Source organism: Suricata suricatta, chromosome 15 (genome assembly GCF_006229205.1).
Source record: "Suricata suricatta isolate VVHF042 chromosome 15, meerkat_22Aug2017_6uvM2_HiC, whole genome shotgun sequence".
NCBI classification, from domain to species: Eukaryota; Metazoa; Chordata; class Mammalia; order Carnivora; family Herpestidae; genus Suricata; species Suricata suricatta.
The window spans coordinates 27689483-27711174 of NC_043714.1; the positions used below are offsets into that span (position 1 = coordinate 27689483).

At 38.4% G+C, this 21692-nt stretch overlaps 1 protein-coding gene across 1 annotated transcript in view; it reads right to left on the reverse strand.

Moving 5' to 3' along the window:
- Positions 1-21692, reverse strand: part of ZNF704 (zinc finger protein 704) — a 215859-nt gene that overhangs the window by 151366 nt on the left and 42801 nt on the right. Inside the window, exon 2 of the mRNA XM_029923635.1 lies at positions 18907-19148. Coding sequence (XP_029779495.1) covers positions 18907-19127 — 221 coding nt within the window. The 5' untranslated portion in view covers positions 19128-19148. The remainder of the gene's footprint in view (positions 1-18906; positions 19149-21692) is intronic.

Consider the following 21692-nt stretch of genomic DNA (forward strand, 5'->3'; position numbering starts at 1 on the left):
AATTGCCTACAGAGAAAACGTCAGTTATTAATGAATGAGAACACGGACTGCAGACTTAACATATCACAAAATGCGTTTCTTTTCAGGTTTGTAGCAATGTTTCCCTGCAGCTGCAAATGTTAATTTTCAGGCTGTATCATTATCTGTGGATATGAGGAAAATAAGGACCATCCTGTCATTATTGAATCAGAAGTGACACTTGTTAGTCTTGAAACATAAACACGTGGGGGAACGCAACACTTAAAAAATATATCGCTTTCGATGGGGGTAATGCTTTGTTAAAGTTAAAAGGCACAATGCAAGCCGAATGCCAAGTTCCTCATGCCTCTGCCTTCCCCCCCGTCCCCCCCATAAATGTGCAGCTGTCTGGCTCTTCCAACAGCGATACTTCTGTATGATCATTAACACTACCTGCTTAGTATTTGTGAGATTACATTGCATGTGCAAAGAATTGAGGCGATATTTTGAAAACCACATGGTGAATGGATTTACCAACTGTGGTTAGAGAACACAGTTCCTCCAAATAGAGTTCATGGATTCCAGTATTTAAGATTCAGTGCTGTGTTTTATTTGGAGGCCTTTGAAGAACTTGATAAAGTCTGCTCATATCCAAGTAACATTAAAGATTAGAGCTATCCTGGTGTAATCAATCTCAAGGAACAAAAATGTATGTTTCTACTGTGATTTGATGAATCTAGATGAAAGTCCCACTTTAGTCACTTTTTAGTACATGGTAGCAAATTGGCTGTAGAAAATAGCAGATGACCTTATGAGATGCTATTCTTAGAAAGGGGGAGCAAAATTAGGCAAATCTATTATATGACTGCATACTATCTTTAGGGGTTGATTTAGGAAAGCTGAGTTTATGCAGTCCGTTGAAGAAGTGAATGTTTGCCAAATCCAGTCAAAACAAATCCTCAGTGAGGAAGAGCAATCAGAATCCTTTCATCGTCGAGGGAGTAAGCTGTGCAACTGAAGCTTGCCTTAAGAAAATCCAGTATGAAATGAAAATCAAGATGTAGAGAAGTGGTATTTACTTTAAAACAAAAGATCTTAAAATAGCAAGCACTTGCAGCACATTTATTTATGTTATGATTATGATTGGACTATTTAAGTTGGTCTGCATACAGTTCTTCATAAATACATGTATTCCGCATTTGATGTGTTCAAAGCATGCAGGTCTTTGTTACAATTTTATTGTAGAGGCAACTTAGAGTCAACATGTCTAAAACCAAGCCCCTTACCTCCTTCCACCCACATCTGTTTTCTTTTGTGTTACTTCTGAGTTACTTGGGGCTTTCTTTTTTAATAGCATCACCAACCACCTTCTCCCTGAAGATGTCCAAGCCAGCATTCCTGAGCACCTTGCATCTTAATTAAGTTCCCCATCTGCTTTATTCCTCCCAAGTTCTGTACAGTCCATACCTCACATTATCCTGAACGCAGCCCTCTTACCTGAAGCTTCTGTCCTGCTTAAAGGTTTCATGGTGGTCTCTCAGATTCTACACGTACCCTCTAATTATTCTCTATGGCCTCCTGCCTCCTCATGCCCAAGCCAGACCAGCTGACTGCTTGGAAATGACAATCTAAAGTGTCACTAGTATAGGTCTCCATAACCTAACAGATAAAAATCAAATTCCAAAAGTATTTCCAGTTAAGCCTAACTCTCCAGTCTTATCCCTTAATACCTCTCCACCCAAAGCTCTATTTGTAGGAGGAAAAAAAAAAAGCTAATATTTAAAAGGAGAATCAGTAACAGTTTAAGCCAATAACAAAGTAAGCCCTTTGTACTTAGGAGTCTTTAATGTTTGGGGTTTTTTGTTTTTTGTTTTTTGAAAGACAGAGAGAGACAGCGCGAGCAGGGGAGGGTCTGAGAGAGAGGGAGACACAGAATCTGAAGACTAGCTCTGAGCTAGCTGTCAGCACAGAGCCCGACATGGGGCTCAAACACACAAACTGGGAGATAATGACCTGAGCCGAAGCTGGACGCTTAACCGGCTGAGCCACCCAGGCGCCCCGAAGTTGTTTTCCTTTGAGAGAGAAAGAGGGTGAGAGCAAGAGAGGATGCAAGTCAGTGAGGGGCAGAGAGAGAGAGAGCAGAGAGAGAGAGAAAGAAGTGGGACTCACCTGACGCAGGACTCCAACTCGCAAACTGTGAGATTATGACTTGAGCAGGAGTTAGATGCTTATGAACTAAGCCACCCAGCCCTCTCTAGAAGTTTTTGATTTTTTTTTTTTTTTGCATTTCCTAGTTTACAAGTAGTATGTATTAACTATTTTGTTACTATACCAAAAAGCACAAGCAAATGCACTGAAGATGGTAACGCAGGTCCAAGCGTCAGGTACCCTGACATGGCGTGTCTGCATTGCTCTAAGCACTGCTGCCATAGGAAATGTCAGGGGTCCAGCTCCTAACAACTGAAGGTGCTCTCAAACTCTGGAAACACGGCAGCCCTTACGTTTTTTAAAGAACCAGAACTGTGACAGTACAGGTTTAACCTTCCTTTGACTTAGAAGGAATTTAAATATCTTCATAATGATAACTGTACAAAACATCACTTACTCACAATTGGGAGTCATTCTTCCTTTAGGAGACATTCTGGAATTGTGCTGCAGAATTTTTGCAACTAAACGTTCCCTCACCCACAGATGCTGAACTGTCTTCTCTCCTAACTGGGTTGCTCCTTCCTCCCTCATGACCCTTAAGAAATTTTGACGTAGGAAGCCACCATTCCACTTTTATTAGTGTGAATGAGGAATTCTCTTCATGCATGTCCAGGAAGGAAAAAGAGAGAAAGCACTGTCTCAGGGATAAATGATAAATGTATAATTAACAGATGCTTTATTCTAAAGCTGCCTGTCCAATGCAGGTGTCACTAGTCACGTGAGACTACTGATCAGTCAAAATATTCCTGGTCCAAATTGAGATGTGCTGTGAGAATAAACTATACACTGGACTTGGAAGACTCAGTATGTGAAAAGGAATGAAAAGATCTCATTAGTAACTTTTTATATTGATTACATGAGATGATTTTGGGATATGCTGAGTTAAATAATGCAGTATTAAAATTATTTTCTTTTTCTTATTTTTAATGTAGCTACAAGATATTTAAAAATATCGTATGTAGGGGCACTTGGCTGGCTCAGTCGGTTAAGTGTCTTGCTTCAGCTCAGGTCATGATCTTACAGTTCGTGGGTTCGAGCCCCGCGTCGGGCTCTGTGCTGATAGCTAGCTCAGAGCCTGGAGCCTCCTTCAGATTCTGTGTCTCCTTCTCTCTCTGACCCTCCCCTGCTCACACTGTCTCTCTCTCCATCTCTGAAAAAATAAATAGAAAACATAAAAATAATTTAAATAACTTATGTAGCTCACATGAAATTCCTATGGGACAATGATGCACAAATATGATTCTTTTCATTTTGTTTTTACTCATTTTTTATTAAGTCTTAATTTTAATTCCAGTATCGTTAACACAGAATATTGTATTAGGTTCATACACTTCCACACGTCACCCCGTGCTAATCACAAGGGCACTCCTTAGTCCTCATCACGTATTTCACCCAGCCCCACCTCATTTCCCTTCTGTAACTACCAGTTTGTTCTTGACAGTTAAGAGTCTGTTTCTTTAGTTGTCTTTTTCCCCCTTGCTTCTTTGTTGTGTTTCTTAACCTCCACATATGAATTAAATCATATAGTATTTGTCTTTCTCTGACTTATTTTGCTTACCATTATACTTTTGAGCTCCATCCATGTCATTGCAAATAGCAAGATTTTATTCTTTTCTGTGGCCAATATTCCACTGTGTATGTATACCACATCTTCTTTATTGAAATCTATTGATGGACACTTGGGCTGTTTCTGTATTGTAAATAATGCTGCAATAAACATCAGGGTACATGTATCCATTTGAATTAGTGTTTTTCTATTTTTGTGGTAAATACTCAGTAATGTGATTACTGGATTGTAGGGTAATTCTATTTTTAACTTTTTAAGGAACCTCCATACTGTTTTCCACCTTGGCTGTACCAGTTTGCATTCCCACCAACAGTGTAAGAAGGTTCCCTTTTTTCCACATCCTTGCCAACACCTGTTGCTTCCTGTGTTGTTAAGCTTGGTCATTCTGACAGGTGTATCTCATTGTAGTTTTGATTTGCATTTTCCTGGTGATAAGTGATGTTGAGCATCTTTTCATGTGTCTGTTGGCCATCAGTATGTCTTCTTTGGAAAGATGTCTATTCACGTCTTCTGCCCATTTTTTTTAATCAGATTATTTGTTTTTTGGATTTTCGTTGTTGAATTGTTATCAGTTCTGTATATGTTTTGGACACCAACTCTTTATCAGATAAATGATTTGCAAATATCTTCCCCATTCAGTAGGTTGCCTTCAGTTTTATTGTTTCCTTCACTGTGTAGAAGCTTTTTATTTTGATGTATTCTCAATAGTTTATTTTTGCTTTTATTTCCCTTGCCTCAGGAGACCTATTCAGAAAAATGTTGCTACAGCCAATGTCGCAGACATTTCTGCCTCTGCTCTCTTCTAGGATTTGTATGGTTTCAGGTCTCACATTTAGGTCTTGCATCCATTTGAAGTTTATTTTTGTGTATGGTATAAGAAAGTGGTCCAGTTTCATTCTTTTGCTTGTAGCTGTCCATTTTCCCCAGAACGATTTGTTGAAGAGACTGTCTTTTTCTCATTGGATATTCTTTCCTGCTTTGTCAAACTGACCATATAATTGTGGGTTTATTTCTGGGTTTTCTATTCTGTTCCATTGATCTCTGTATCTATTTCTGTGGTGGTACCACACTGATTTTTTGTTTTGTTTTGTTTTTTATTTGGGAGAGAGAGACAGAGAATGAAAGAATAAAGTTGAGTGGAGGACAGAGGCAGAGGGAGAGAGAGAATTTTAAGCAGGCTGTGGAGCCTGACTCAGTGCTCAATCCCATGACCTTGGGATCATGACCTGAGCTGAAATCACAAGTCAGATGCTTAACTGAGCCACCCAAGCACCCTAGTACCATACTGTTTTTCAAAATATATTTTTAAGTTTTTATTAAATTCCAGTTAGTGAACATACAGTGTGATACCAGTTTCTGGTGTAGTGTACAGTAGTGATTCAACACTCATACGTCACCCAGGGCTCATCACAACAAGTGTTCCCCTTAACCTCCATCACTTGTTTAACCCATCCTGCCATGCACCTCCCTCTGGAAACCATCAGTTTGTTCTCTATAGTTAGAGTCTGTTTCTTAGTTTGCTTCTCTCTCTCTCTCTCTCTCTCTCTCTCTCTCTCTCTATTTTCCCTTTCCTCATTTGTTTTGCTTCTTCGATTCTATATATGAATGAAATCATACAAAACCATACTGTTTTGATCACTACAGCTTTGTAATATAACCTGAAGTCCAGAATTGTGATGCCTCCAGCTTTGCTTTCCTTTTTCAAAATTGCTTTGGCTATTTGGGGTCTTGTGCTTCCACATAATTGAGTATTGTTTGTTCTAGTTCTGTGAGAAATGCTGTTAGTATTTTGATAGAGATTGCATTAAATGTGTAGATTGCTTTGGGTAGCATAGACATTTCAACATTTGTTCTTTTAATGTCTTTTAAAAATTTATTTTTGAGAGACAGAGAGAAACAGCACAAGCAGGGGAGGGTCAGAGAGAGACACACACACAGAATCCAAAGACAGCCTCCAGGCTCTGAGCTGTCAGCAGAGAGCTCGACACAGGGCTCGAACCCACGAACCACGAGATCATGACCTGAGCCGAAGTCAGACGTTTAACCGACATTTGTTCTTGTAATCCATGAGCATGGACCGTCGTTCCGTGTCTCTGTGTCATCTTCAATTTCTTTCATCAAAGTTTTATAGTTTTCGGTCTTCAGGTATTTCACCTCTTTGGTTAGATTTACTCCTCCTTCTCTTCTTATTTTTGGTACAACAGTAAATAGGATTGCTTTCTTAATTTTTCTTTCTACTGCTTCATTATTAGTATATAGAAATGCAACGGATTTCTACACATTGATTTTGTATCCTGAGACTTTACTGAATTTATTTACCAGTTCTAGAAATTTTTTGGTGAGGTCTTTTGGGTTTTCTATATGTAACATTATGCCATTTGCAAATAGTGCAAGTTTTACTTTTTCCACACCCATCCCTATGCCTTATATTTTCTGTTGTCTAACTGCTGTGACTAGGACTTCCAGTACTATAGTGAATAAATGTGGGGAGAGTAGACATTCTTGTCTTGTTCCTGACCTTAGGATGGAAGCTCTCAGTGTTCCCCCATTGAGTATGATGTCAGCTGGAGATTTTTTAGATATGGCCTTTATTCTGTTGAAATATGTTCCTTCTAACCCTCCTTTGTCAAGAGCTTTTGTCATGAATAGATGTTATGGTTTGTCAAATGCTTTTCTTGCATATATTGAAATGATCATATTGTTCTTATCCTTCTCTTACTGATGTGATGTATCAGGTTGATTGATTTGCAAGTGTTGAACCAACCTTGCCTCCTGGGAATAATAATAATCCCACTTGATTCTGGTGACTCATTTTTTTAAAAATGCATTGTTGGGGGGCACCTGGGTGGCTCAGGCAGGTAAGTGTCTGACTCTTGATTTCAGCTTAGGTCATGATCTCATGGTTCAGGCAACTGAGCACTATGTCAGGCTCTGCCCTGGTAGTGTGGAGCCTGCTTAGGATTCTTGCTCTCCCTCTCTCTCTGCACCTCATGGTCAGTCACGGTCAGTCTCTCTCTTCCCTTTCTCAAAATAAATAAATAAATAAACTTAAAATGTATTATTGGATTTGGTTTGCTAGTATTTTCAAATGTGATTCTTTTTAAAGAATAATGGCCAACATCTTGTCTCATTATTTTTTGCCTTTCTGCGATAAAAGCCATATACAGAATCTATCTAGGCAGGAGGAGGTGGGGAGTGGAGGCAGTAGAAGTCCAGTGATTTCTACTACATGTTTAAATTTTGAACAAACATAGGGAGGAAAAAAGATGTTACATAATATCTAAAGTTTCTCTCTTTTTTTTAAGTTTATTTGAAAGAGAGCAAGCATGAGAGTAAGCAGGGGAGGGGCAGAGAGAGAGGGAGAGACAGAACCCTAAGCAGGCTCCACACTGTCAGTGCAGAGCCTGACATGGAGCTCGATCTCATGAACTGTGAGATCATGACCTGAGCCGAGATCAAGAGCTGGCTGTGTACCCAGTGGAGCCACTCAGGTGCCCCGTGTTACGTAAAATCTAAATGTAAGCCAATTCTGCAAAGGCAACCTATGGCACTGACACCACAAAAGCTGAAAAATGGTAAGCATTTTGGAACGTGCCAATGTACACAGCCTGTGCAACAAAGTTAGTGGTCCACCTGGCACAGTAGTGCTCCTGGTCCCTGAAATTTCAGTTCTCAAATCTTCTCCATCTTGTTGCCAGAAGTGGTTTATACGGAAGAGCATTTATTAATTATCCAAGGTCCATTGGAAGTGGACCAGGATCCATTATTGGAAGTGATGGCTGCAAATGCCTGACGGTCACACTTTTAGTATTTTACATCACAACTACCCAGTGGATCAAGAGAGTATATCTTTTGTTAGTAGCAAAGTGACATAAATTATTAATTCTTTTAAAAATTCATATTGGGCGCCTGGGTGGCTCAGTCAGTTAAATCTCCGACTTCGGCTCAGGTCAGATCTCACGTTCGTGGGTTCAAGCCCCGCATCAGGCTCTGTGCTGACAGCTAGCTCAGAGCCTGGAGCCTGCTTCTGGTTCTGTGTCTCCTTCTCTCTCTGCCCCTCCCCCTCTCATGCTCTGTCTCTCTGTGTATCAAAAAATAAATAAAACATCAAAAAAATTTTTTTTAAATAAAAAAATAAAAATTCATATTAATGACTAAAATCCAAAATTCACAATGCAATTCTAAATAGGTGGCATATTCTAACTTGGCACTAATGTGTGGTTATAATAAAGAGATATAACATACAATTATTGGAAATTAGTTTTAAACATATTAAAGTCAACACAAATATGTACATAAAGTTTTCTTTCAATCACATACACACACACACACACACACACACACACACACGCATAAAGACAGCCTGGGCCAAATATATGTCACAAAACACATGCTTTCCTAAGTTATAACTAAGAAAATAAAGATAGCAGCAATCAGTGTGATCCGTGTTAGTACAGGAAGGAGGGCTGGTTTACCTATTTATTTATTTTTTAATTTTATTTATTTTTGAGTGAGAGAAAGAGAGAGAGAGTGCAAGCAGGGGAGGGCAGAGAGGGAGACACAGAATCCGAAGCAGGCTCCAGGCTGTGAGCTGTCGGCACAGAGCCCGACGTGGGGCTCGAACCCACAAACTGTGAGATGGTGACCTGAGCCGAAGTTGGTTAGAGCCGAAGTTGGATGCTTAACCGACTGAGCCACCCAGGCGCCCCAGGAGGACTGGTTTAGAAAGGTTCTCTGTCTTAACTTACTAATTTCCTTCAGATTTTAGAGGATATTTGGAGAGGAGAGTTCCAACATATGTGCATTTAAATTACAGAAATTCAACCTCAATGATAGGCACTTGGCAGGAAGAAAGAACTACTTTAAAAAAACAACAGAAATTCCTCCAGTTCCATTCAATGAAATTTTGTCCCAGAGTAAGAAGAGAGAGGAGAATTGTCTCCTTTTCAATTTGTTTTAGATCCCAAGCCTTCCATGGTGGGTTCTGGTCTCACAGGTCATAGTGTTTTAAGGCATTGTAAGGAGTGATTTTGTCTCAATTGAGTCTTGACTTAGTCGTTGACTTTTGAATCCAAATCCCTGGCAAAGTGTGACTTGATTGTGTGCAGATGGCATAATATGTTTCATTATGTCATAATATCAATTATTTTGGTTCCTACCATTTTTGTGTATTACTCGACCCGCCTGATTATACTTGTGCTTCAGAAAGATCATTTTGGCTGCTGTATAACAAACAGATTGTAGCAAGAAAATTGGAACCACAGTTACTTGCTGACCTGAATTACTAAAATGATGGGATGGAAATGGATAAAGAAAGGTTTCCTGGAAGAGACCATCTTTATAGTTACTTCATGGAGATTGCTTCAGTTCTCAACAAGAGTCCATAAATTATATGTTATTAACATTTCTCCATCATAGATAGGTATACTCAGAGTCCCCTGCCAATATATGTTGTTTTTATTTACATTGCAGTAGTTAACATACAGTGTAATATTAGTTTCAAATGTACAATACAGTGACCCAACAGATTCATACAACACCCATGCTCATCACAGGTGCCCTCCTTAATCCCCATCACCTATTTAACCCATGCCTCCACCCACCTCCTCTGCCAATATATCTACTTAAAATGTTCAGTAAGCTAAACTTAAACTGACCTTTTAGCCTCCCCTCTTTTTTTCAGTAGTTTCCTATTGGATATGGAGTCTGTGACTCGTAAAGTTTTTAACACATTTAAACATTTGCTCCAGGAACTTCTATGCGTCTGGGGATGCAGAAATGTCTGGGTTGTGCCTGATCTTTCACTTAATTCCAAGTTTGACACGGGAGACTTTTCAATACATGGTATAGGGTACATAATACACAAAGGAGACACTGCCGACAGCATTGTTGAAAAGCCCAGCCAAGTTAGTCCCAACTTCCCCTTGTTCAGTATTGCTCATAGCTCGGGTATTTCCCAAATGTGAACTGAAAGGTTAAGAAGTTTCTGAAGTTCTTTCTAGACTAGACAATCCCCAGAATGGCATCTTACAAAGAGAAGATGATTTTTATCTTATCCAGCATGTGATAAGTATGACATCATCATATTTTAAAACCCTGAAAAACAAAGAGTACCTTATGGTTCATTTTTTTTCCCAAAGCAAACTAACAATCTGGAGTATTCTAATAAACTGCTGTTAGGTCTAGGAAAATTTTTGGCCAAATTTCTCTTTTTCCTTTGTTACAACTGGTTTCCTAATAGATTTCTTTAGCTTTAGAGTTATAATTAGAAGACTGTTACTACTTTGCATAATCAAATTGTAATTGCTGTTTGGGTGAAATCCAACCAATTTAAGCATCAGCACTTCTGAAAAAACAATGTCTGGCAAAAAGAGAATAACAAATGCCATGCTCTAATGATCTAGGTTATCTAATAGTGTTTGCCTGACTGTCGAGTTTCTGTTTTAGAGACTAGATAACAAATGATGTTAGAATTAATATATCAGGGCACCTGGGTGGCTCAGCCACTTAAGTGTCTGACTGTGGCTCAGGTCACAGTCTCACGGTTTGCGGTTTTGAGCCCCTATTGGGCTCTGTGCTGACAGCTCAGACCCGGGAGGGTGCTTTGGATTCTGTCTTCGTCTCTCTCTGCCCCTGCCCTGCTCTCTCTCTCTCAAATAATAAATAAACATTAAAAAAATTATGAATTATCGATGCGTTTTAAGGGATCACATTTGTAAATGATAATAAATGAAAGTTCTCTGAAAAACACTAATGGTGGTGAGGAGGAATAAAAATTCTCTTGGGTCAGAAACCTAGCCTAGTCTTAGGTCTGTCATTTGTTAAATGTGTGCTCCTGGGTGATCATTTAACATTTCTGAGTCTTTCTGCTCACTTGAGATTTATGATAGACATCTGTCAGTTTCCCGGATGCTCAGTGTCTTCCTGCATGTGAGGACTTTCCAACCACATACAGTTCTCTCCTTAGAAGCCGAAACGCCCAGGTGCAAGTCCTGACTCCGCAGAATGAATGAACGCAACCATGCTTCTGGCTGTCCAGCCTCCTGTCTGCCTCCTGTCTACCTTCTAACCTGGTTGTCCAGCCTTCCCAGAAACTTTGTTAGTCTTTAAAACCACAGTTCTATCCTTTGTTAAATCAGCCATTCATTTTCTGTTGCATACAACTGAGAAACCTCACTTTTATTTAAGAAATAGACCTCAAATCTGCCCCTTCTCTTCATCTCAACTGCTACCACATTAGTCCAAATTTCCATATCTTTTCGGCACTAATGAAGTAGCTTCCTGACCATTTTCCTCTGTCCATTCGTGTTCTCTCCCAACCTAATCTATTTGTAATAGCTAAAGTGATCATTTCTAAATACAAAAGGAGTCATATTATGCCTCTTACTTTTTACAATAAAACCTAATTCTAATCACCTAATTTTAAGAAGAAACAACCAAACAAAATTTGGGAGGTACACACAAAGAAGTGTTTAGAAAAAGTTATTATTGCTGAAACAGAAAAGTATTAAGTGCTAATAATAGAAAAGAAGAAAAGTTGACAATTAATGATTGAAATTCTACTGTAAGAAGCTAGCAAAACAGGGAACTTAAAGTCAAATAAGCAGAAAGAAGAAAATAACAAAGATGAAAAAAGAAATCAATGAAATAGAAAATGGACCAAAAAAACAGAGAAAATCAATATATACAAAGGTTGCTCTTGGAGAAGAGCCATAAAATTGATAAGCTGCTAGTTAGATTGGTTAAAAAAAAAAAAAAAAGGAAGACAACACACTGACCAGTATCAGAAATGAGAGGGAACACTACTATAGAATCTACAGATATTAGAAAAAATAAGGCATTATTATGAACAACTACATGTTAATAAGTTTGACATCTAAATTAATGGATAAATTTATTGAAATCATGGATTATAAAACTGACTCAAGAAAAAACATAAAAGCCAAATAGCATGATGTCAATTTTAAAGATTGAATCTGTAATTAAAAACACTTCCATATAGAAAACTCTAGGTCAAGACGGCTTCCCTGGTACATCTATCCTTTAAGGCAAAGTAGTCCCAGTCATAAAACAAACCCAGAAAATAGAGGTGGAGGGAACACTTCCAAACCTATTTTATGAGGCTATCATTAAACGTATATGAAAATCACACAAAGAAATCCAAATAAATAAAATGATAGGTCAAAGGATGGAAATGAATGAATCTTAAGAGAATTTTAACAAAAATGGACCCTTCAGTATGTATGTTTTACCTCGGGAGCACAAAGTTGGTTCAATGGTCCAAGACCAATCAATGTAATTCAACATATAATATTTTTTAAATATATATTTATTTTTGAGAGACGAAGAGAGACAGAGTGTGAGCAGGGGAGAGGCAGAGAAAGGGAGACACAGAATCTGAAGCAGGCTTCAGGCTCTAAGCTGTCAGCACAGAGCCCGACGTGGGGCTCGAACCCACAAAACGTGAGATTATGACATGAGATCATGACCTGAGCCAAAGTCAAACGCTTAACAGATTGAGCCACCCAGGCGCCCCAACATATAATAATTTTTAGAAGTGTGCTCATGTAGATGGATGCAAACATTTTAAAACTATATTCAGCATCTATTGATGAAACAACTCAGCAAATTAAGAAGAGTACTTTCTTACTTTCATAAAAAATAAATAAATATACTGACAAGACCATGGATTGGTGAATTCAGAAACCCATTGTAACTCTCATAGCTGACTGGTGGGAATATAAAATGATATAACTACTTTGAAAAAGTATTTCAGTTTCTTAAAAAGGCTAATATACAATGGCCACATGGCCCATTAAGTCAACTCTTGGGTATTTAGAAGTGAAAACATATTCCACACAAAGGCATACCTGGATATTCATGGCAGCTTTATTCTGAATAACTCCAAACTGTACATAGCCCAAGTGTCCATCAGAGGTGAGTGCATAATCAGATCATTAAACCACAAAACAGAATACTATTTGGCAATAAAAAGTAACACACTATTGACAAATGCAGAAGAAATATGTAGATCTTAAAAAAAAAAAACACGCTGAGCAAATGAAGATACCTGAAAATACATCATGCATGATTCCATATTTATGAATTCCAGAAAAGACAAAACTAATCCACAGGACAGAAAATAGAATATTGGCTGCCCAGTGTTGAAGGTCAGAGGAGAGGCTGACTGGGAAGGGCCAATGAAACTTTTTTGTTGGGATGAGTATTTTCTGTATCTTGATTACGGCATTAATTACATGGGGACATATATTTGTTACAACTCATTAAAGTGTATGTTTAAAGTGGGTACGTTTTCCTATACATGAATTACATCTCAATAAACTTGATTTAGAGACAAACGTAACACATATCCACAAGTTGAATAGTTATAGAAAAAGCAATGAGAGTGTTTCTCCCTGAGAGGCATAGATAACTAACTGTTTTATTAGGCATGTCTTAATTACTGAATATTAAAAATTATTCTACTCAAAGTAAATTTATAAGGCAAGAAATAGATGTAGTCATCAGCAATAATTAATTAATATATTAATATAATATATTAATTTTCCTAGAGGGGCTGTAACAAGTCACCACAATCTGGGTGGCTTAAAACAATACAATTTTATTGTCTCACAATTTTGGAGGCAAGAAGCTGACATCAAGGTGTCAGAGAGCCATATTTTCTTAGTCCTTTTGCACTGCTATCACAAAATACCATAGATCAAGTAGCATATAAAGCACAGAGATTAATTTCTCACTGTTTTGAAGGCTGGAGGTCTTAGGTCGTGTGCCACATGGCCGGCTGAGATGGATACTCCTTGTATCCTCACGTGGTAGAAGGGGTAGGAGAGCCTCTGGGCCCCTCTGATAAGGGCACCAATCGCATTCGTGACAGCTCCACCATTGTGCCATAATCAGCGTGCAAAGGCCTTACTTCCGAACACCATCATGTTCAGGGATTAGGCTTCAACAAATGAATTTTGAGGGGAGACATATTCAGACCATAGCACGTTTTCTGAAGGCTCTGGGGGAGAATCTGATCCATGCCTTTTTCTTAGCTCCTGGTGTTCTTTGGCTTGTAGACCAATCAATCCAACCTCTGCCTCCCCTGGCATTCTCCTTGTGTGTCTTTTGTCTCCTCTCCTTTTTTCTTATGTGGATACCAGTCATATTGGGTTACCCCCCACCCTAATCACCTGGCCTTTATTCGATTACATCTGCAAAGACCTTATTTCCAAATATGCTCACATCCTCAGGTACTGAGGGACTAGGATTTTGACACATCTTTTGGGGAACACAATTCAATTCATGCTCCATCTGGCACACCACACAGACCAAAACCCTTTCTGTTTATTATCATCATTTGTACTACCTCACAACTGACAACTGTTCTATAATCTCTCAGTTCTTACATGATGTGATCGTACTGATGCCCAATGCCTGTTTCTCCTGATTTCTGTTTTGGTACATATCTGCAAGATTTACTAAAAAATCAGCAGATTTTATAAAATTATTTACTTCAAAAGCAGCAGATTTCAATGAATATAAGCCAAAGAATACTACACACAACCCTTAAATATAGAGAAATGTTAGAGCAGTCCTTTGGAACCACATTAGGAGTCCACGTATTGGCAGCCCCAGAAAACCCCTACAGCAGGTGGAGCTAACATCTGTGGAAAGTTCTCCTCCAAAAGGGACTCTCCTGAGTCCTTCATGTTCTCTCTTCTGATACTCACAGATTTGACCACCATGCCTAGTTACCCTTTGGGTCAGTTCAAACACACACTTCCTGGGCCGTGAAAGAATTTGGTGTTAGCAACTACATTCAAGCAAGTCAGCTCATAAGAAGTCTCCTGTTACTCCCAACAGCTTGGCACACATTCCAAGAACTGAAAAAGTCCTTCCAACTACTTTTATGCCTCATATCCCTGGCTAATCTGTAAATTCCCTATGCTGGATTTCAAATCTTTCTTTCTTTCTCTCCAGATTTCTACCACTAATCTGGGCATGATTCAGTTATTATCTGGGCCCAGGTTCATCATCTTTTTTGAATCTGGCTAAAATCACTCTCTTAGCTAATGAGTCACTGAGCTCTGCCCACAGGAAACCACTGATTAGGATTTGTTTTACTAACTGACCTTTGGTCTCTTATTCATTTCTTGAGCCAAACCACAGTATTGGAATTCCTTTCTGGATGGACTCTTCTAGAGCTCACACCCCTGTCTCTTTATCCTCTTAAAGTGCATTTTTCTCAACTCTCCATAGAGATCAAGACAGCCAGCTTTTTTCCTAGAGATTAAAAAAATACTTAAGATGACATATTTAGAATTAGTAACTCCTCATTCTCCATGCACAATCTCTTTTGGAGGGGGCTGTCATCTTTTATAACCAGACATCACTAAGTGAAGAAGTGATGAAACCTTCAGAGATAGATACGTCATTGACAGATTTTGTCACCACTGTTACCACTGACCCTCCTGGTAACCCCCGACTCAAATACTGCTCCCCAGTAATCCTTAAAGCTGCAAAGAATTTTCTTTTCTGTTAATGACAGCTCCTTAGTTCCAAAGAAACGCTGCACATTCCCATGCTCTCTGACACACTCTTGCTCTGTTTAGTTTCTCTACTGAAGAACTTGGAATAGTCAACTCTATGATGCACTCACCCCCACCCCCACGCCCCCCAAAAGGAAAGACTGCTTCTTTCTAAGCTCGATCAAGTAAGGTCCCACAGGTCAGTGGGCTTCCCTGCATTCATATAATGCCAGACTCCTGACGATCTGCAAGTCAGTCTAGCACACTCTCACCTAACCTGTCCCTGCTCACGGGGCTCAGCCCTGCACCACACAGTATGTATCTCCGTCCTTCCATGCCCCTCGCCGCACCCCTTTTCTCCCACACATATCTGTCCCAATAAAATGCCTGCATTTAATAACCCTGCCTTGGCATTTGTTTCTCAGATGACCCAGCCTAACACGCTGGGATTAATAACTCATTTAGATTTTCCCCAAACTAGCAACTTTCAAATGGGTTCTCAGAAAACGGGTAAACAAATGGGGATTTTGGAGAGTAGATCTCGGATAGAATTCCTCCTTCTCGATTCCATTCATCCTCATCTCGAAACAGATACTAACAGACAACAAAAAACTAGGCTTTTGAATAGTTGTGTCAAATTAATAGCTTTTGTAATATTGAGAGATTCTCCTTTATGTACAAATTCATTCAGTTCTAAAAAGAAGGGAGCAAATTGGGGACTGTTACTTGAAATTAGCTACTTAGGTATCTGTTTCCATGATTCAACGGTTAAGCTCGTAGGGGGTTGGCATCCCATTTCATTCAAACTTTTTACTGAGTGCTGCGTTCATAGCGGGTGCTCCATAAGTAATCTACTAAGTGAAGCAGGAAATGCTCAATCACCATGAGGTATAAAGATGGGGAGGGTAGTGCCCAGATCTCAGCGATATGAAAAAATATCTATTATCTTCATTACATAACCCAAGAAAACAAACATCAAGTACTATTTCAGAAAATATAGAAAGCAAAGGTCAACAAAAATCTTCTTTCCTATAGTGGGAATAAGCAAAGAGTGAGAAAGATTATAAAGAACTGATTTTAAACTGCTGAGAAACTCTTTTAACAGTGACACTCTATTCATCAAAAAAGAATTTCTAAGAACTGGCCAGTACATAACATCTGGATTTAGGAGAATAAGTTCCAATAATCATGTAGATAGAGCTACAGCTTATATATACATATATCTTATGCATATGTCTACTATATAGAAGATATAGATTTCCTCACACCAATAAACTTCACTATATTGTAAACTCACTCAAACTTCATTATCTATACACTGCCAATAGACAGATTACATTTCTCCTTTATAAACAAAAAGAAAAGTCCCATATCTTCCTACCATGTCAGGTAAAAGAGTTTTTAAAACAAAATACTGATTTACTTAGATGACAGTGGAAAGTCAACATTTACAAAATAATTCCATAACAGTAAATGGAAATATAACTGAAAGAATTGAGAGTTTGATAATTAAACCCCACAATTTCTGATTCCTTCATCATTATCAAGAAAAAGAGCAATTTATTTCACCAACAATTGGCATATTTGTGATGATTAAATTCTTAATACAGCAGTGAAAACAAGTACATTAGAAGAAATCTCAAACAATGAAGCTTTAACTAGTATTTCCCAAAATAGATGAATAGGTCTAAATTATACCTTGTCATTGGGGCATTTTTGCTGTACATTAATGGATTCAAAATCCAATTAACTTTTCTATACTGTTTAAGAACCCTACAATAACACTGGTTTGACTCATAATTTTTAAGTACATTTAGTGAATTGGAAAAGGTGGAAAAAATATTCCATATACCTGAATCAGAAAAGGCAGAAAACATTTTACTTCCTTCCTTTTTCATTATTTTCCCCAGAAACTACCACAAGTGGGATGAAATTAAAGAATAAAGGTATATCTAAAACAATCTATGGTAATTTAAAATTATTAACTCCAGGTCTTTTAACACATAAAGTGCTCTGATGGAATTTTTAGGTAGAGTAAATCCTGTAAAACTGCAAGTTGTCACTGATGAGCTGACATTGGGAAGTCTAATTTTTTGCACTACAAGCTTAGAAAAAAAATAAAACCATGGCTCTTCACATTTCAACTTAACATGTCACTTGTCCTATGAGTCAACCAAGTAACAGCTATGAACTGAAGTACATACCAGTTTCAGGGCATGATAAAACATTTCATAACAACCCCCGTTTAAAGAAATTAATCCTAAAGAATTTAACATGTGCTTTATACGAAAAAAATTAGAAGGGCAAATAGTTCCAAGTGGTTAAACAGAAGTCATAAATACACGAAAATTTTCAACAGGTTTAACAAAGGTTAAGGAAAACAAAGAAACCTATAATTTTAGAAAGTATGACAGATTTGGTAGTAGAATAGAAAAATACGTAATTTCCTAGAGGAGATACTTTTGATTTAATATAGAAAGCAATGAAATTCTAATTATAAGAAGTAAATACATAGAAAAGAAACATTTATCCCTTTTCCAAGGATACTATATTCCTAGTTGAAACCATTCAAACAATAGAGGACTTCTCAAAAATTTGCTTACAATTCTCCATTCACAATCCCTTTTGGAGGAGGCTATCATTTTTCATAACCAGACATCACTAAGTGAAGAAATGATGAAACCTTCAGAGACAGATATGCTGTTTAGAGACTGCTGGGTTTTGGTAACAAAATACGGTATACATATTAAAAATAAGCAAGTTTTTATGCTACGCCATTTTCTTTGATCCAACAAACATTTATGGAGCCCCTAGTACATAACTAAGCATTGTTTTAGTGCTATTGATACAGGATGAACAAGATGGACCAAAATCCTGGCCAACGTGGAACTTATTTTCTAGGTGAAATAAATGATAGGCAAGAAAATAAGTAAAAGGTCTCCTGTGTTCCAGTCTACTACTGTTCCGTGCCATTTTGCCATAGGGTTGTGCTTTCATTTAATACAACTGGATATATTTTAAATGAAGTTATAATGCAATAAAAGTCTTTTGATACTTCAAATAAACCCTCTCGGCCCAGTTCTGAGGTAGATCTATCTTAAAAGGATTACCATGCTATAAGCCAGGGATCATCAACTTTATCTGTAATGAGTCACATATAAATATTTTAGGCTTTACGAGCCATCTATGATCTATGCCACATACGCTTCATTGTTTTAAACCCCGTTACAAATGTAAAACCACCCTTATCTCATGGGCTACACACGAACATGCCAGGAGCTGGATCTGGCCTGTAGTCCCAGCTCTCCAACCTCTGCCAAACGCCGCGAGTACCCCTCAGTACTACAGCTATGCTCAGCACTACATTTCATGTCTGTTTCTTTTACATTTACTCTCTTGGTCTTCATTATTCATTTTCCAAAATTAATAGAACATTCTTTTCTAGAGCTACGATACTTTGAACTAGTGCAGCCGTGAAGTCAGTTCTGAAAGCAGGGCCACCTGCTCTATTTCACACAAGCAGCAGAAAAATGGTCTTGGCAGAAAGCCCTTCCTAAATCTATATACTCTAGAGAGATATGGTAGAGACTGTACATGCTCTCCACAGGCAGACACACAGAAAGGCTAATGTTCCCTTACCTTGCTGGAGGAACGTCAATATTGGAAGAAACAACTTTTCGTTTTTGCTCAAGGAGACAGACGGAGCGTGTGTTTTCTTTTTCATGGTCAAGGGCCCGGTTGGCTTTTTTGGTGTCTGCTGTTTTCACATCTTCCTCCATGGCCAATGGAAACAAGTGTTGATGAGACATTTTTTTACTAGAGTCTCGTTTTAAGTCCTCTGGTTGAAATGTGAAGGTCATTTCCCGCTTAATGCTTCCCACCTGTGAAATGAAACGCAAAAAATTCTTACACAAAACATCAGCTTGGCACAACTAAGTGCAGACGAGCCTGAGAAGAGGCCACAGACTAGAGACCTTCTTGTTCATCTTGAAGACTTTATTGTTTAAATAAGGAAAAAAAGTGACATGGAAATAAAAGAACTGACATTACAGAATAATATACAACTGATGCATCTACCATCATAATACGAACAAGAAACATCACAAATGTAAGAGGAACCTTTCAGGCACATAAAAACTTCGAAGACTTGAAAGCATCATACTTCTAGAATAAATCCAAAACTTTAAAACATCACTGTTTTCTCTTCTACAACTGAAAAAGCTCAATTAAGTAAATAAATTCTTAAATATATCACACTGATTATATTGAATAGAAGAGTGCTATAAAACACAAAATGAGCCTTATCTCTGAATATGAATACTGACCTTAACCATACTCTAGTTCATGAAAAACTGTTTATCTTTTATCTAAAGCAGTTACCATCTTAGTGAAACCCCTCATTAGTAGGATGATAAAAGGGTCATTAATTTTTCTTATCATTTTTGACTAAATGATTAAGGTTTAAGACAAACAGAAAAATTAAGCCTCAGGGCACTGAACCTGGTGCTTTCAGAATTTGTGATGACTGAAAACAAAGACGAGTTAAAGGAAGGGTCTGTAAAGGTGTAAATGAATGAGGTCTGCAGTGAACCTGTTAAAGTCACGAGTGTACAAGGCAAAGCCTCACTCATCAGTGAAGTATGTATCAAAACACGCACACGTCTGCGACATTTCACAGGCCCGTTTGACAGCTCATCCCTCTTGTGGACTTAGTTTGTCAAATCAATAAATCTCCATTTCTCCACTTAAATAGAACATATGCTTGTTCTTTTCTTTTTAATATCAGGTAGGAGGAAAAGCGCAACAAATTTGGTCCAACAGATTTATTGTTACAGAGGCTAACGCCACAAACAAGGCATTTTCAGAATAAAATTAGATGTGTGCAATAATAGCAGAGACTGCCAACATATGATGTTAAAGACTAGAAATTCTCAGACTGAAGGGAAATTCTGAGATACGCATGTTCGAGTCACAGGACCTGCTCACATATGAGAATTTCCAGAACCCAGGGATGACTTATGCCTTGGAATCCAGTGAGCTGGAATGTATCTTTCATATTAACATAGAGCTCTAAGCTGAGCTCTTTCCTTCTTTCCTTGGCCTGTACATCTCAGGGCAAAAAGATCCTTTTCCCGTGGTGTTCCTGCCAGACTTAGCTCCAGAAAAATGGCCAGCCACTTTTGGTCCACTCATTAAAAAGCTACCATATTTCTTAAAATGAATGTTTAAAAATTTTTTTTAACATTTTATTTATTTTTGAGAGAGACAGAGCAGGAGTAGGAGAGGGGCAGAGAGAGAGAGAGAGGGAGACACAGAATCTGAAGCAGGCACCAGGCTGAGCTGTCAGCAGAGACCCCAACTTGGTACTTGAACCTGTGAACCGTGAGATCATGACTTGAGCAGAAGTCAGACACTTAACCAACAGAGCCACCCAGGAACCTCTTAAAATGAATGCTTTTTAAAAATTTTTTTATGTTTATTATTGAGAGAAAGAGAGAGAGGCAGAGAGAGAGAGAGAGAGAGAGAGAAAGAGAGAGATTGAGCAGGGGAGTGGCAGAGAAAGAGGGAGACAGAATCCAAAGCAGGTTCCAGGCTCTGAGCTGTCAGCACAGAGCCTGACATGGGGCTCGAACTTACAAGCCATGAGATCATGACCTGCGCCACAGTTGGATACAACCGACAGAGCCATTCAGGTGCCCCAAAATAAATGCTTTTAAGAGCTGTTTTAACAACATCAATACACAAAAGAAAAATATTAAGAAAATATTTGGGGGCGCTTGGGTGGCTCAGTCAGTTAAGCATCCAACTTTAGCTCAAGTCATGATCTCACGGTTTGTGGGTTTGAGCCCCTCGTCGGGCTTTGTGCTGACAGCTCAGAGCCTGAAGCCTGCTTCACATTCTGTGTTTCCCTCTCTCTCTGCCTCTCCCATTCATGCTGTTTCTCTCTGTCTCAATAATAAATAAACATTAAAGAAAACAAAAGAAAATATTTTAAACTTCAAGAAATGCAATGAATGTTTAAAAAAATGTAGCTTAGAAAATTGACAAATGTTAATTACTAATATTTTAAAGATCAACTACGAGTCACTTTCTAAAATTCTTTTTAAATTTATTTATTTATTTTGAGAGAGACAGAGACAGTGTGAGTAGGGGAGGGGTAGAGGAGAGGCGGGTGGAGCGCGAGAGAGAAACCCAACCAGGCTCCGCAGTGTCAGTGTAGAGCCCAATGCAGAACTTGAACTCACAAAACTGTGAGATCATGACCTGAGCCAAAATCAAGATGCTGAATTGACTGAGTCACCCAGGCACCCCACCATGAGTCACTTTCTATGCAACTTTTTCTGCCTGCAGGTAGAAGAGGGAGGTGCTTTTTTAGTTCTGTAGCATTTCATTCCAAACCTGTGTTCCATAAGGGATATGCTAAA